At 41.3% G+C, this 18,484-nt stretch overlaps 1 protein-coding gene across 1 annotated transcript in view; it reads left to right on the forward strand.

Annotated features, from left to right (window-relative positions):
- Positions 1–18,484, forward strand: part of LOC308085880 (uncharacterized protein) — a gene marked incomplete at its 3' end in the record, with an annotated part of 34,438 nt that overhangs the window by 1,899 nt on the left and 14,055 nt on the right. Inside the window, exons 3-6 of the mRNA XM_080429195.1 lie at positions 283–350; positions 552–630; positions 1,808–2,023; positions 2,373–2,515. Coding sequence (XP_080285321.1) covers positions 283–350; positions 552–630; positions 1,808–2,023; positions 2,373–2,515 — 506 coding nt within the window. The remainder of the gene's footprint in view (positions 1–282; positions 351–551; positions 631–1,807; positions 2,024–2,372; positions 2,516–18,484) is intronic.

Here is an 18,484-nt window from a genome sequence, read left to right on the forward strand (position 1 = left end):
ATCACTAACAATCCATCTACAGTAAGTGACAGGGTCCATTTTGCTAGATAAACACTTGATGCACACACTATTGTCAAATATACTAAAGGGTAATAAGAGGCACTTTGGACTTGTCACATTTTTGCCGGGTGAAACAGTTACAGTAAGTAAATGTATGCTGGAATGTTTATTTTGTCAGTGAATTTTACTTTGTGCTAGCATTACTACCACCTGTCTTTTTGCACTTTAATCAAAGGCTCATGCAAATAAGTGAAGAAATGTATTGTGTGTTTTCTGATAAAGGCATAAAAATACAGCGGTCCTGCAAGCAGAAGAGGAGCAGGAGAGTTCAGGCCACTCAAAAAACAAAGGTGTGTGTGCCTTATGCCACAGACAAGAAATGTGATACTTACTACTTTGATATGGTTTGCTTCATATATCCGGGACTTTGACAGTTTTTTTGTTGTGGAATGTTGAGCGCAATGTAAGCTTTTTTCAGATGAACCTTTATTCAGATTCTTTGTGTTAGGTATTGTAGATACATTGTGGTATACTTTTTATTTCACTTGCAGCAGCTGAAAACACAGAAACCATGTGCTCTGGGATTGTACTGTGCTGTGTGTTCCCTAGAGCTACTTCCACTGGTGAAAGGTAACTTCAAATTAATCTTCTTAGAAGGATCCCTGGCTAATAAACCTGATATGCCTTAATACACTATAATTACCCTCTATAACTAAAATGAAAAAACCCTTAAATATTTTATTTATTTTAGAAATGGTTCATCTTTTACTCAAGGGGGAAAACAGCCGTCTCAAGTTGATGTCATTTGTCCATGTGTGGTCCAGTCCTACGGAATGCATGAGCTAATAAAACGAATTTTAAATATTGTTTTGATGCTCATATTAACCTTAAGAAGTATTAAGTTGTTTTTTACATGCATTCCATAGGGCTGGACCACACATGGACAAATGACATCAACTTGCGACGGATGTTGTCCCCCTTGAGTAAAAATTTACTATTTCTAAAATATTTAAGGGGTTTTTAATTTTAATTCGAGAGGGTAATTATAATGTATTAAGGCATGTAAGACTTATCAGCCAGGGATCCTTTTAAGATGCGATGTTCTCTGCTCTCAGAGCCTTACCGAGAATGCCTCTATGTACCAGCATGCATTGCACGTAACGTTCTCATGAATCATAGCTGCAGAACGAATGCAAAGGAAGTTGAACATAAAAATATGGTTCATGAGTCTGTTGGGTTAGTGCCTTCCTCCAGTGACGTCACGAATCAGGCTGCTACGGCTTGTTACAGCAATATAGAGAACATGGCGTATATTGTGGTGGATTTTATAGACATATGAAGCCAACTACTCTCCCTGCTCCTGACATTGTTCCTTCAATGAAGTGTTGGACACTGTTGGTCCCGGTCTTTTGGCCATAATACATTTGTAGTAGTTTTATCAAGGGTTCTGAAATGTATATTTGTGTGGCTCCTACAGTAGGGGGAGAGCTGTCTAGAAGAAGGTGCCTTTTCAGTATGTTTCACTGTTTGTGAATTCTTAATCTGAGATCTACCTTCCTCCATCCCTCCATTTTTTGGGCAAGACTGATGTCACTTCCTTTTTTAAATGGAAGGAACATTCTGGAAAATGTCCATTCAGGTTTTTGGTACATGGCATGGTACTTAAGATGTCTAATTGTGTCTTGTTTTAGGAAACTGCTATTTTAATTATTATTTGCAATGACTAATACATTGAAAAAAAGTTAAATTCCCTGTATGTTCCTTTAATAAAATCTACCGTTGACTGACTTGTGATTTCACTTCACAGGGGCTTTGCTAAGCGCTGTGAGCGAAATGGAACATTTAGCTCCTCTAAGCAACGGCACACATTGGCATGTAGCACCTACTACAGATTACTGCCAGTGTGTACCACGTCAACACTCAGTGCCTCACAACTCATCAGTGCTGCTGCTGGTCCAGAGTGCTTCAGCTCGGCAGGCCATTAGAGAGGCTTTGCAGCCCTACAGTGATAACACTGTAACTGGTGGGTTCAACAGGGGTTGTGATGAGATATACTGTACTTTACATGTTGCACAGTCATTTATGTGGCAAGACTTGCAAGAAACGGTTATTTTCATCTGTAGTAGCTACATTTGAAAACATTCACATTTCAAAGGGGGGGGGGGAAACAGAAGTCTTTTTATTTGGAATTATTCTTGTTTGAAATGTACTGCAATTCCTTTTTTGTATCAGTAGTAGAATAACAATATTCACATAGTGGAACAAGTACACTAATTCATTCTTAATGTTATATTTTTGGTTTTTCTTTCATTTCTGATATGCACCCTCAGAATATATTGAAGTCGTTTTCCGTATCATTCTCATTCATGCAGCATATAATGCCATCTGGACCCCTGAGGAAGGCTGTGTCACCAGGTTTCTGCAGTGCAAGGGCTGTAAGGCTCAGAAACCAGCATGGTCTGCATCCTTCATTGCAGCTGATGTCCATTACCCTCGAAACCCATCCTTAGACCAGGTGTGTGAGAACCAGTCATTTATTATTGGACTTTACGTGTGTGTGTGTGTGTGTGTGTGTGTACTGTATATAGCATTAAAGAAATCTACAACACAGAAGGTAAACCTCTTAGAAACTACAGCACATAGATACAAGGCCAATACATACGTACGTACGCAACTAGAAAAGCTTTTTTGGAAGTCAGTCATAGCCAATCTGAATGGGATATGAAAAATCTGAGAGATAGATCTTGATCACATGACTACAGAGATAGTGCCTGGGTACTGATTGGTGTGAGTTTTGGACAAAATATGTAGTATTAGTAGTAGCACAAATTGTGTTTTGAGGAAATTGCAAAATGGTGGAAAATCTTGTCAGACAGAAATGGACATGGTTTATATTGGGAGATGCATTTCTTTTTTCAAAACGTGAAGCGGGCTATTACAGCACCATCATGACGCAGATTTGGCCTTGGCCTACTGGGAGTGTGTGTGCAACGTTTCACGCTGATCGGTCCAGCAGACAGGAGTGAAAGACTATCTCCGGCCTTTGGCCATCCGGCCTGGTAGAGGTAATTAAGCAGACGTTAACTTCATAAATGCATAACTTACTTAGATAACATGAATCTTAAATGGTGGAATTATGTAACCTCAGTCACCCATGGATATTATGGTTGCAGCATTTACTATGTAGTCAGCATACGTGATTGTACAGACATGTAATTCGTACAGATTGATAGTTTGGCGGATGGCATTGGGGTGGCACAAGGCGAAGTACTCACCCACCACCGTAGAGACTGGAGTTGAATTCTTCCATGGTGCCTCTGGCCTGTGTTGTGCGCTCCAACAAGCGCATGTGTTCATGAGTGGGAAGCCGGCAGGGGGTGGTGTTTTTTTGTAACTGCACTAGCAACTCCTACTGGTTGACGGGGCACCTGTTAACCAGAGAGAAGAACTAATGGATAGCGTGTTCCTTTGCATATGTTAGACACGATTGTCTACAGTACACCCTGGCCGGGGCTACAGTGTGGTAAAAATGAAAAAAAAGATAGATTGGAGATTGAGAGAATGACCTACAGTTGAAATCGCATACCAAATTTGTATTTTATGTGAAGACATAAAATATTAGGTGAAGGATGGACAGGACTCCTAATGGACAAAATTTTAAATAAGCTATTTTGTATAGTCTCCTTGCCTCGTAGGTTTTTTTCTTTCCTGGTGCCTAAAACCAGAAGTGTTTCAACAAGTAGTATATGTGACAGATGGAGGTGGCATGCAAAACAATGTCTAGCACAGCTATACTTTAATAATTGATTGGGCGCTTGATGATGCCTGAAGGTAATAAAATAGTCCTGTCGAGTCAATCTGGGTGTTCGCAACATTAAGCAGGTACACAATTAATCTGGGAACATAAAACAAATCAAGTTAGATTACTGCTTAATTCTGGGGTTTGTAACTTACATCTCTATCGTGCACAAAGAGAACACCGGTTTTGCCTGGAGGCCTTTGTAGATATCAATCAATACCCCCCCCCCCCGCCCCTCCCATAATCTGCCTTACAGTTGTGGTAGAATTAAGTTGTGGTAGAATTGAGACGGCTTTCTTGAATGCTTTTGCATGCATGCCTTTTTGACCTTATTGATTTACAAAATCCTTAAGCAGCTGTTGAGTCTACAGGCAGACGGAGATGTCCTGACCTAGGATCTCTTTATGTGGCATGGCAGTTAATATTGCTGTTGGGTCTACAGGCAGACGGAGATGCCCTGACCTTCACCTATAGGATCTGTTTATGTGGCATGGCAGTTAAATGGAGAAAAAATGTGTTCATTTAAATGATCATCAATGAAATGCTTTGAAGAGGCAGATAGTCATGGCAAAAATAAGGTCACAGCACATTAAAATTAAAATCTTTTTTTTCTTGTTTAGCAAGTCTTCAAAAAATGATCTTACTAGTTTAGGGTCATTATAATGTGTGGTTGTTCAAGGGGTTACCTTTCTAGGAATACACATACAGTATAAACACTGGTGGAGAAAACGTCCACAAACTACCGGTACTGTAAATTAGTAGATGTTGACCTTTTTTTATGTTTAATAAAATAAAACATTCAGTTGAAGTGAAGTGCCTCCTAAATAAAGCAATAACAAACAAAATATGAAAGAAAAGTTTTTTTGTAATGCTTTTTAAATTAACTATAATAATCCTGATACCGATCATCTATATCTATACACCAATATTGTTATTATATATATTGTGATATATATATACATACATATATATGTATGTGTGTGTGTGTGTGTGTGTGTGTGTGTAATATATATATATATGTGTATATGTGATGATCTCCCTTATCGTCCAACAAGGCATGACAACATTGTTGAGATTATGACAGTGAACTGATTAGAACTGATCGGATTAGAAAGATTAACCCCCCAATTGACAGGTCAAGTCAGGTTAAACTGTAGAGTAACTTTCCAAACTGTATACTACCTCCTGATCTGAGCCGTCAGTCACCAATATCTAATCTTTCAATTTGTGTGATGACACGATAGCATTTTAGGTCTAATTAGGTCAAATTATTGATTTAAATTATTGTTTACTTCCTATTATAATACTCTTTAATTGACAGGGGGTGGTTACCCTCCTTTTATCTTTTTGGGGAAAAATGTGGTGACATTTGATTGGTGACAGTGAACTGTGGGCGGGATTGTGTCCTTGTATCCAAGTCGTTGATTGGATAAACCCTTTTCAAATGACTGGACCACCTGTTTTCTCTGACCAGGGAGTTCATTCAGTTCATTCAGTTCTCTGTAAGATCTATCAACTGATCTTCCGAACACAATAGTTTCACTGAGGAATCCCACAGAAATTAGGATGAAATGTTCATGTTGTAGTCGTTTGGATAATCAAGCTCACATTGTCCTTAAAGGATTATAATCTTGGCATCTTGCCATTATATAGCAGGTTTCAGTACTGTCTCACTGAGGAATTACCTTAACATTTTGGCCACCTAGATTATACAGTTTGAATCTCACTAAGCCCAGCATTCGCATGCACATCTCAGCCCCCGTTCTGTGATGATATTGATTGATTGATTGACATTTTTATTAGGCAAAAGAATGTAAAACAACACAGTTACATTTATAATACTTTTGTCTAAAAGGTCCGACCAAAAAAAACCAAAAATATGCTTTTGTACAATTGACTTGTATGTAAGTATTATAGTTTAAAAAAAATATATGAACATAGATTTTTGGTTTGGTTGATGGGGGTCTTCTTGCACAAGGCGTTCAAAGTTCCTGCTGTTCGGTTGTGAATTTGACAGACACCATATTGCACTTAAAGCTTTGGAGTCTGTCTGCGTGCAATCGATAGACAGCTCCAGGCTGTGTTCTTGAGCCATATCAACAGAGTACAGCATCCTTGGCGTACGGCATGACACACTTCAGCAAGTTTGTTTGGCATCATCAAACACGGATTCTAACATGTTAATCTGATTTGGTCATTGTTTTCATGCTGTAAACTCACCTTGTCACGTGCGTTACTTGACCCTTTGCCCTCTCAACATCTGCTTTTGTTGTTTTGTCAACCTTTATGTCGGACTAGTCATATATTGTTTTCAATAATGACTCCGGTCTAGATAGTGGGTACAGTAGATACGCAGGCACCATGTGTGGGTTAATATGTTTTGTTATGGCAATGGCACAGATTAGATTTGAACCATGCCGGTGCTGATACAGTGACCATTCATGCCACAGTTGATATTAAAGCAGATTATTTTCATCTGAATTATTTATTGTATAAACATTGTGTTGGTTTCCATTCAATAAAGCTGTATGTTTCATTGAATGGACAGGTTCCCTTTGTTTGAATCCACAATGATAAATCCTGTGGCCTAGCGGTCCGGGCGCATACTGCATATGCTGGTAATCCAACTTGACAGCGTGTCGCAGGTTCGACTCCCGATCCTGACGAGCTTTGCTGTGTGCCACCCCCCCCCCCATCTCTCTCCCCTTTCCTGTCAGCCTACTGTCCTGTCAAATAAAGGCATAAAAGAAGCCCCCCCCCCCCAAAAAAAAAAGATAAATTCACATGACCCCTTGGTAATTGAAAAAATATATATATGTCAAAACATACATTCTTCATATTAACAGGTCAATTGTCCATTCCTATTAAATTAACAAAAGAGAATTGTAAGTAATTAGCGAGAGGTTAAAAAATCGTGGCTTCTCTCTGCTTGGGTGTGTCGGACCGGAGAATTACTGCCCCAAAGATTTTTCCACACAAGATGCGGCAAAATCAATTAAATGCAATTACCTGGGGCGATAGCCTGGTGGTTAAGGTACAGTACCACATGGGCCCTAAAGTCTACCCAGCCTACCCAGGGCACACAGATTTCGTAGCTAATTGGGATGGAATCTGAAAGATCTACCTAATCGATATATCTTGATCACATGACTCCAGAGATGTGTATCGATTTGTGTGAGTTTTGGGCAAACATTTTTGAAGAAAACATGAAATGGTGGAAAATCTAGTCTGGCACAAATGGCCAGGGCCTACAGTATATGGGAGTGAATTGGGCTGTTATGGCGCAGATTAAAAAAAAGTGGGGTGGAGGTTCTTCCTTGGCATACTGCGAGTGTGTGAGCAGATTACACGCTGATCGGTCTAACGGTGCCGGAGATGAACTGTTCATTGACACATGGACACACGGATGAGCAGGAGCGAAAAGTCTCTGGCCTTCGGACGTCCAGCCTTTGGCCTTCTGGCCTGGCGGAGACAATTCTCTATTATGGATTTTAAATTATACAAAAATGTTAAGCACAATACATCAAATCAACGCATTGCAACATTACTGCAATAGCTTCACCTGCAACAGATATTGTAATCACCTGTGCGTGTGTGTGTGTGTGCGTGCGTGCGTGCGTGTTTGTCCACAACTAATCGCGCTTACTACTAGGCCGATATTTTAAAACATATTTTAAGCCAACTCAGTTCCTGAATATTTTTCAAATCAGTCAAGAACAACTGTCATTTGTGTGAATTGGGGAGTGTGCGTACAAAGTTTCATGCCGATCGGTCCAATGGTACCAGAGATTAGCTGCTCACAGACAGAATGACACGGACACGTGGATAGGCGAAAACATAGTCTCGGCCTGGCAGAGACAATTCATTTAGTTTGTTTTTCAATGGAAATGTCAATATAAGAACTCTCACCACCATTATTTACATCATCCTGGTAATGTATCTGTGGAAAAAAAAAGATGACTTCATATTTGTATGTTAATAACTTAACATTGTTGCAAAGTGCTTAGACAAAGGGGTGGCCTAATAGATTTATGACCCCCCCACCACCGCATCCCAGAATATGACAAATTTTACATCCTGAATCAAGGTATGCAATTGTCATTTGTGCCATTTGTGTCATGTGTGCAGTGTGCACTGGTCACATGTTTTTGTACAACTTTCTTCTTTAGCCATTCAGAAACATGGGGGGGGGGAAATGTGGGGTCTATGAATTCCTGAACTCCCCAGTTGGCCTCTATAAGGAATATGATCAATTTGTCCAGTCAGTCATCATGAAACATGGTCAATGTCCTGGCTGGAGAAAAACGTACTTGTACACCTACAGTACACAAGTATCACACTGACCAGATACAAAAATAGCGCAGTTCTCTTTTATTGAACATAAGACATACATACTGTAATACAGGGGCACAGCCAGTTAGTGCACAATGACTTCTTGATGAGTCGCGTTTGAACCCGACTCACGTCATGTCAGAATGGCTGCGTGGTCGCAGCTCAAAATGAAACAAAGTCTGCACACTGTGTAATAGCTCCCAGTAGAAAAATGTATTAAAGTTAACTTTAATACATTTTTCTACTGGGAGCTATTACACAGTGTGCAGACTTCCCTTCCTCTTCTAATGCCTTATAACAAAGGCCAGCTGAAAGTCAAATTAAAGGAGTAGTTCACCCAAGAAAATATACGTATTTTCTATCAAATACACACCCCATGCAGCATTGAATTCATGGAGATGTTTTAGTTTTTGTCGCATTCCTAAGCCAATAATTTGATTACCAGGGGAAAGATGCTAATGTATCCGGTAGGAGACTCTTTGAGTCTTTGAGTCTCCTACCGGAGAGACCACCGGTCATCAAATTATTGGCTTAGGAATGCGATAAAAACAAAAAAATCTCCATGAATTCAATGCTTCGTGGGGGTGTGTAATTGATAGGAAATAAGTCATTTTTTGGGGTGAGCTACTCCTTTAAGGTGACTAGCTAATAGAATTAATTTCTTTAAACATGTACTGTATAGCTTGAGAGGGGTCTTTTGAAATCTGTCTGCTTGAGCAGCTGTTAGATCTTGGCTTGAGTCATAGGTTTGGAGCCCCTTGGATAATAAACCCAGATTCACAGTATTTCCAAGGGTCAGTGGAATTAAACGCCTAATCTCCCTATGTGATTTCATAAGTCGACTAATCTTGGTATAGACATCCGTTATTCGGGCTCATCTTTGAGTGCTTACACTGTAAGCTGGCTAATACTTTAAATGTGATTGTGATTTGTCAGTTGAGGTCCTGATTGCCCTTTTAGTTGTGTTTATTGTAAGAGAGAACTTATCACACTGTACAGTATGTGTATTTTACACTGCTTTTTAATCTGATTTACATCTTTGTGACTGACTGACTCCAGGTTGAAGTGCTACTGTAGATAGATTCATTTATAATCTCATTGATGTCATTATTCTATTATTTTTGCTGCCTTTGTTGACAAAGCATTGCAACCTAAACTATTCATTCTGTTTTTTTACTGATGATGCTAATAACAGCTGTGGACTTCATGTGGCCAGTATGTGATGTCTGTCATCTACAGCAGTGGTTCTCAACCTGTGGGTCAGGACCATGATTTTGGAGTGGTCCCCAGTGACAATTTAAGGACTTTTAAGACCTTTTTAATACCAAAAATAAAGAACGAACGAAAAGAAACAAGACCATTACTGCATCAAAAGTAATCAACAAACTATACAATAAAAACTGGTCAAACACCAAATTGTCAAATAATATAAGAAAGAGGCAATTTTTTTGTAAATAGCAGACCTACAAGTTGTGAACTTGTAGGTCTGCTATTTTCACTATTTATCTGTGGAACAGAGTCAAACTAAATTGAAGGCCTCAACTCCTACAATTCCAAGTGCTTGTCAGGGTGGGGGGTCCCCAGTTAAGATATGATTATTTTGGGGGTGGGGTCACGGCCTGAAAAGGTTGAGAACCACTGATCTACATTATTATGCATCTATGACATATGACTCCAAATTTGGGCAAGGTTCCAGCCCAATCCAACCCCCTTTGACTAATATTTTTTATTGTCTCCGCCAGGCCGAAAGGCATGGCGAGAGAGTATGTTTTGCCCCCTGTCCGTCCGTCCGTGTGTCTGTCCGTCCGTGTGTGTGTGTGTGTGTCCGTCCTTCTGTCTGTGTACAGCTAATCTCCGGCACCGTTGGCTTGCTCGCAGTGAAACTGTGCACACACACTCCCTGGATGCCACAGCAGAACCTCTGCCCCATTTTCACATGGGCCTTTTTTAGCGCCACCAGGAGGCCGATTTGTGCAAAACATATTTTTTGACAGTACTCCTACAGATTTTGTATTGGTACACAGTATCTCTATAGTCATTAAACGAAACGGGTCTTTCAGATTTTTCATATTCCATCCTGATTGGCTAAAAATGGCTTCCAAAGTTTGTAGGAGTGCTCCGTTTTGAACAAAATGCCTCAAATAATAAACACAGCATGCAATTTCCTTGAAATGTTGCACGTATATTTCCACTATGCCGAGGAAGAAATGCCACTGAAAATTTTCAAATCAGCCTCATGGTGGCGCTATAACAGGCCGATTCGTGTTTTTACCTACTGTATAACTGCACCGATCTGTGTAAAACTTTGTAAGCGCACTCCCTAGAGGTCAGGGAAAAACCTTTGCCCTGCATTTTTCACATCTGCCTTCTCCACCAGGAGGCCGACTTATATAAAACAATTTTTTTTATATTACACCTTCCGATTTTATCCAAATTTCACACAAATCGGTACACATGATCTCTATAGTCATGTGATCAAGACGGATGTGTTTGATTTTTCATATTCCATCCTGATTGACTAAGATTGACATCTAAAGTTTGCAGTAGTGGCTTGTTTTGAACAAAATGCCGCAAATCATGAACGATTGCGGTCAAACTGCACGCACATTCACACTATGTTGAGGAGCAAATGACACCCTTTTCACATTGGCCCTTTTATAGCGCCACCAGGAGGCCACAATAACCTACCTGACCTGGCGGAGACCTGTGCTCCGAGGAGCACTTTTTCTAGTTTATTTTATATTCTTATTTATTTCAATAGATAGAGATAAAAAAATAAACTATAATCTTAGCACTGATCAGTCAAGTGGTTTGCGAGATTAGCCCCGGACAATCAGACAAACCGACCCTTTTGAAGACATCTTGTCTCTTACAGACCCACACCGTAAAATGAGCTGCACCATGATCTTCTCTGTCCAGCCAGACGTTCAAGAATGTGCTTGATATTATTCTGTCTCTCTGATTGAGGTATCTGAGCTTTGATAGCAGAGCCTGGGTCTGGTGACACCGGTGCTCACCGAGTTTGATCAGCCATGTCATTTTGACTAATTCATGATTCATACAGTACACTGAAAGATAATTGCATACTTTTACTCATGAACTTCACAGTGGAATCAGGTCATCACAGATAGCTATAAACCTTGACAGCTACATTAGTAGTCCATTGTATCAACCCTCTTTTCATTGCCCACTTGCTTTTAGAGGCCATATATTTTACAGCGGTACATAGTTTGCATTACTTAAAATGATGGTATCTCATAAATCTGTCTCTGTTAAACATTTGCTTCTCATTTGGAAGCGGGGCTTGGGTTCGATCTGAGGTTTTTGGTGCAGGCCGGATGACCTCCTTGGTTCGGTCTAAGCGTTCTTGCATTAGCTTGGTATGCTGCTGAAGTAAAGTGGATTGTCTTTCATCGGGATGAAACTGAAATATTAACGCACAAAGCTCTGCGTAGCCTCCCTGAGCCGTAGCCCAAACTCCCGTTGAGGAGGTAGAGAAGGCGGATCTCGTTCTCGTTGGAAAGCACTTTAAAGGCGTCCCCTATCTGCCGTTCGGTGGTAAATTACCAGGTGCCACAGGGTCTGGCTTGGCTGTGAACATGGCAGGAGTCCCAGCAGGTATCAGAGGGAGAATGTGCATTCTCAGTTTCAGCCTCTATCCCAGCGCTGAGCCTGCTTGTAAATCACAACTGCGTCGGCCTTGCCTCAGGGAGCCGTGGGACTGAGGAAGTGATATGTAGATCTCACAGACTACCCAGCACCATACGTTTGTCCAGTTAGGTGTACTGTGTGTGTGTGTGTGTGTGTGTGTGTGTATAATTAAATGTTTTATATTGTTGCTGTCGGGCAGAAACCTCTTATCTCTTATGTGTGAAAGCCTCACACAAAAGCATCAAAAATAGCAGATCCACAATCTCGAAACGCGATGCTAAGCGACGTGTTTTGAGCTTGTTTTTGAATTTGAATCCTGAAAAGTAACAGTTTTGGACATATGAGGTGTCCACCTGACAGAGAAGATATACCTTGTACATGGCTGATAAATTCATCTCTATAGGGATAATCGTCTGACCTGAGAAGTTGGAGGCGGGACAATAGGCAGGGTCATCTTAACCTACCACTACTGTGTTTCAGTATAACCCCAGCCCTAACCTTAACCCATTAAAGGACAACTTTGTTGTTTTTACAACCAAGGTTGTAAAAAAAAAATCGCGATCCTTTTTACAGTGGGCGGGGGCATTCTGTCCGGTGGCTAAATATGCCTTTTTTACACAATAAAAAAGGTCCTGTGGTCTTTGATGGCCAGATGTGAGTTATTGGGGGCTAGAAGAGCTACTGTAAATAATAATAAAGAAAACGCCGGGTTATTGTGTAAAAAAAGACATATTTAGCCACTGGACAGAATGCCCCCGCCCACTGTAAAAAAGATTGCGAAAATTGCTAAATCTATAGAAAGCAGTACATGTAAAATTTTTAACACTCATCTTTTATTTACATTTAATTACAATCTAAAACATAAACCTTGGTTGTAAAAAAACAAAGTTGTCCTTTAAGACCCGAGGCCGATTCTACAAATGTCTTCTAAACCCTAACAGTTTTTGGAAAAAAACGTATGTTGCTGTAATCAGTGGTTCTCAAACTTTTTCATGTCAAGGACCACCCAAAATTACATGTATTAGGGCCGCGGACCCCCCCCCCATCTCAAGATATTGTGTATGATTTGCACACATTTTTACGATTTTCCCCCAAATAGCAGATCTACAGTACAAGCTCATAGCACCGCACTATGAGCTTGTATATCTGCTATTTTTGAATAGCCAAAGAAATCTAAAATGACACAGATGTGTTCCCGGTCTTACTGGGTTAATAACATTTCTTTGGTGCCAATTAAGCACTGCTCAAATGAAAGAATTGTTGGGACCAAAGCAGTGATAACTTAAAGTGAACTTGTGGGAAGCTGCAACACACCAGCAGATGTTGGGGGAACTCCCACAGATATGCTTAAGCGCTCACATTTGGGAATCCTTGTGCAAATATTTCAACAGATCAAACATGTAACTTCTCACTCATCTCCCTCCAAAAGCTCCGCTTTTTCTGCCCTCGGAATGACGGATTGCATCGCTTTTGACAGAGTGTGTGGGTGAAAGGTGAAGTGTAAAAGCTGGAGCAATCCTTTGAATGTCATGTTGGAGAGCCAAGTGTGAATTCAGGGCTTAAAGATATGCACAGGGATGTGTTTGGGAGTGGGAGGAGAGAAGGCCCCGTACCGTTGGTGGTCCCGACCTGTGTAAATATTGTAAGTGCCGAGACGCAGTGTGTCAAAACACGCCGCGGCTTCAAGAGGTCCGCTAATGAATGCGGGCCACATATGAAATGCCCCTAGTGGGTTGTTTATGCAAATAGAGTCTGCTGACAGATGAGCATGGTAACGGACAATGCATAAGACCCTCACGGCTGTGGTCCACCATACACCCTGTAAAGATACAGTTATAAAGTCTAGAAAGGACCTCCGTGTGTACCTGAGACCTCTTACAACTTACAAAGTACTATATCCTTCCACTTCCAATTAACTCACACCTATTCCTGCCACCCACCCACCCACACACACACACACACGCCAGTTCACTGCGTGGAGGAAAATCCCGGTAGAGCAGTGATGAGAAAGTCCTTTGTTCTGGCCTCTTAGTGGAATCTATTAGTGCTGACAGACAAGGACTATTTAAGAACAGGAGCTCTTAAAAATCAAACAAGACACACTCACTCTGTATTTCTGACAACTCGCTCCAGAGCTTGCCCTGACTCATCACACTTTCAAAGCTCCCTGGCACACCTCGTCATGGGAATGGCAGCTCTTAACCCAACGCTGTTTGAACAGGTTGATTCCACTTGCTCTGTGTTTTGCGTCAGGCATTCACTGGCTTCCGCCACAAATAATGAGTGCTGGCTGATTGCAAGTGACCAAACTTCAAAAAAAGAGACTACCAACATTTTTTATGTTGAATACTGTGTGTGTGTGTGTGTGTGTGTGCCTGCCTACACCTTCTGTTTGAAGCATGACTTAATCCAGTCTTATTGTTGACAACCTGGCATATGTGCTAAGACAAAATCCGAGAGGTGTAGAAGGATAGGTATTAATGCAACCTGCTCTCTGATCCCCCAGAGTTCACGCGCCGGCCTCTCTCAGTGCGTTTGCATCCAATAGACATTTCAAAGTCATGCTCTATTTTCACTATCCTACCACTGAACAGTGGTTCTCAAGCATTTTCATGTCAAGGACCCCAACATTGATAAGGCCATGGACCCCCATTTGGAAATATGTTGTGCCATTGACCCACATTAGAGAATATTTTTGTTGTTAGTCGATTAGATGCAGAATTCTACAACTGTCTGTACTGTAGGTGGGGAGATAACAGTGAAGAGAGTAAAACCCATGCCATTTGCTGGAGACCCACTGGAACTCCCTCAAGGACCCCTGGGGGTCCTCCTCAGACCCCACTTTGAGATCTATTGGGTCACTTGTGTCATAACCTAATTGCTTTATGTCCATCTGTTACTGTATGTGCAGATGAGAATTATGAAAGCGAAACCACATTATGGTACAAGTAGCAACGCCAGCTTCAAAAGGAGAGCAGTTATCAGCTTTCGGTAACGCCATGTGGCATAGATGCTGCAGGTGTCTTTTTTCCAGAAGCTTTTTTTCCCCCCTGGTGGCATATCAGTGGGTGTCCAGTCACACATCGTTGTCCACCCTCCTTCCCTACAACCCCTGTTCGTGTCAGCAGACAAAGGCCTTACAATACATAGCCGCTGGGGCAACCAGGACAACACCTCCAAAGCAAACAATTCTACTTGCTCTTTACAAAAGCACTATAATGCTCTGCCTTTTGTGCTTTCCATCGCTCCTCCCTGGTCTTCCAGCTCTGCAACAGGTGCCACTTGAAGGTGCCTTTGGGATTCATTGTCTCCCCTGTTCCGTGCCTCTCTCCTCTTTTATTTGCATCCCTAGCAGACTTTGTAGGTGACTTTCTCTAAATGCACTGAGCAAACGTTGTGCGCTTTTGATTTTGTGTGGGACTGTCAAAGCATGGCTCAGGAACAGTGTGTGTTTGTGTGCGTTTGTGTTTTGAAAGCCTTCTATGAAAGATGAGATTCTGATTGACACGGCTATTCTTCCCTGACTATAAGTGAATGATCTGGGACGGTTTACAATATTACATAAATATATGTTATCGTACGGGTATAGTATAAATATTTAACCCTCTTACTCAAGGTTAATGCCAATAATATCTACTTAATTCTCGGCTTCCATTGTTTTTTCTTCACAATATTTGTATTTTTTTTCCACTTTTTCTCTCAATGTAGTCTTTATGCCAATTCCCAATTTTCCCCACACACACATGTGTGTTACTCCTAATCCCTACAGTTGGTCATGTGGGAGGGTGTAGATGTGTCTCCTCCCATACACATGAAGTGGCCACCTGTTTCTTTTCAACTGTCAGTGAGGAGTTTTACTGGGAGAGTGCAGTGCGTGCACGCTATAGGAGTCGCTAGTGCAGCAACAGAGATTGCCCTCCTCGCCCCTTGCACACGGTCAGTTGTGTTCGTTGAAGCACCCGGCCAAGCCAGAGGCACTTCGGCGGATTCGAACCCCTAGTCTCTGCGATGGAGGGCAGGCCCTTTCATCCTCTGCCCGCCTGAGTACCCACTGGCTTCCAGAGTTTATGCTGTTTTATCATTTAATTATCATTGTGGATCCTGGACCAGTTCATAAAGCATTGGGAGATTATGTTGTAACTTGTTCCTAAACATGTTTCATTCTAATAAAATAAAGTTCTATAAATAATAACATTAAAAAAATAAAAAATAATAATAATTGTATTATCCTTAATTGCTGTAAATATTTGCTGACTGCTTGTTGGTCATGACTAATCACCTCAATGATGCTCAACAAAGATCCAGTCGATTTAACAGGCCTTTCAGCTCACGCAATGGGCTAATGTAGGCAATATGTGATGTAATCAATAGGCCTACAATAAGATTATGTTCGTGAGAGGGTTATCCTCAGGCGCTGAGGTCACAGGTCAAATGTAGACACTAATCACGATACTGATTAGTAATCAGTATTATGAACTCAAGCGAGTCAAGAGCTTTCACTTGAATTTGGTGACCCCCTCACACTCATTTTTATCTCATCTCATCGTTAGCTTCTACTTGTCATCTGAGATTAATCCATAGGTGATGATAGTCAGTGCAGACAAATATTTCTACTTAAAAGTATGTGATAATTGAGAATTAAACCACACTGAATATATTCTTGATCTGCAGTGTTTCCCCTATATGCATTAAGCAGTGGCGGGCCGACCACCCCTTAAATCCGACCGCCACAGTATGATCCCCCCCCCCCAAAAAAAAATAAATCATGGACATATCCGTGATTGTAGTAAGAAGTGTGAGTACTTCTTCCACCACTGTCTTTTTTGTTATGTATGACAGTTTGTTTATACTACTTGGTCTAATAAAAGTATATTTTCCTAAATCTGGAGACAATTCATATGTAAACTATACAGATATTTTCCTGCTCATTACTGTGCACATGTACTATATAAGTCTTCGTGTTTGAGCACAAATATGCATTTTGAGAACCCAAAAATTTGCACGCCGCGCATCCTCCCCACACCTACACCTTCTGGCTAGGGGAAATACTGATCTGATATGCATGGACCGTTTGCCCATAATAACCCTTTGCCCGGCTAACCTATTAACCTATTATTATCCTCCACCACGCTGGAACAAAATATAGATTGACATGGCCATGACCTGGTGGCCATGACGATGAGGGTCATGTTATATAAAGGGGGTCCCCTTCTTCAATGGTCCCTGTGGCCTCTTGTATTAGGATTGACCTAATAGGCAGCTGCCTAATGCGCTGATCGACAATCAGTTTGTTAAACCACAGTTCTATCACCCCCCATGCAGACATTGATCGATTGATGGATGTACTTTATTTAGTAAGACATGAGAACAACAGTACATGGAAGTACAAATTCACAATACGAGGTCTACTAAACTGGAAGACTCATTAAGCACTGAGCTTGTTTAAGATGAGATCCCCATGCACACAAATCATGATGACATATAAGAGACGGATAGATATAAGAGACGGATAGATATACACACTACTATACAGAACGTCATACAATCAGCTTACAGGTTACTGGTATGAAGAGCGAAAAATATGTACAAGAGAAGAAAACAACAACAGTTGGGGAGGGGGGGGGGTAGGTTAAGACTTAGACAGGGGCCATTTTCGAATTGCAGCCTCCTGAAGGTGTATTTTTAGGGCAGTTTTGAAAGTGAGTAGGGTTTTACACTCCTTTACTCCTTTTGGTAGGGCATTCCACATTTTTGTTGAATAGCATGAGAACAAGTTCATTCCCTTTGTTGAGCCAAATCTGGGTTGAACATGATTCGTGGAGCTGCCTCTGGTGCTATGATCGTGGACTTCATTAACATTTTGGAAGTATTTTGACAAATACAGGGGGATACCAATGTTGTGGTGTACAGTAGCATGAAAAACAGAATAGGTACAGATAATGGTAAAGAGACGCACGTGCGCGGACACACACACACCTACGTCTCTCTAAAACAATGTTTGCTCAAGTGCTTTAAAACTAGAGGGACAATAAGGAGAGATGAAAGGCACCCACAAGAAAGTAAAACATGTCGGTAGCTGCTGCTCAGTTCCTCCCTGAGCACCTGAGAGCCCAAACATTAGCCATACATCAGCCACTAGTGTGAGCAGCAGTGGCACGGCCACCACAGAGACCTACAGCAGCTTAAAGCTACGGGATAATGAGTGTGCAAACATGTTTTATTGACAGAGAGTCAGAGACACAAAAGGAGTTTTAGAATGGTCTCGTCCCAGCTGTGTGAACTTTCAGTACAGAGAGGCAGGGCTGTGCAGGTGATGGTGTTATAGAGAATATTATGTTGATCTATTCTATACATTACCGCCCCACCCCCAGATCCACATTTCGTATGCATGAAGCTTGCGATTGTTCGTTTCTTCTCCATGTGGTTTTGCATTATGACCCAGTTTTTGGAGCGACGAGCCCCCTTGCTCCCCTTTTGTGCTTTTTAAGAGCTATGTTGTCCAATTAAAAGCCCTGGAAAGAGGGAGGGCGGGGGCGACGGGTGGGGCTATGTGTATGAGTGTCTGTTTTTATGTGCGTGCATCTGCCTGTGGTGATTATCAGGCAGCCTAATTATCTTTTTTTTTCCGTGACACAGTGTTGCGGACACGCTCACTTTGCCTCGGCCGACCTCCTGTTTGCTTCAGTAAGCCTTATTGGCCTT

This window comes from Gymnoscopelus braueri (genome assembly GCF_963280865.1).
Source record: "Gymnoscopelus braueri genome assembly, chromosome: 5".
Classification (NCBI taxonomy): domain Eukaryota; kingdom Metazoa; phylum Chordata; class Actinopteri; order Myctophiformes; family Myctophidae; genus Gymnoscopelus; species Gymnoscopelus braueri.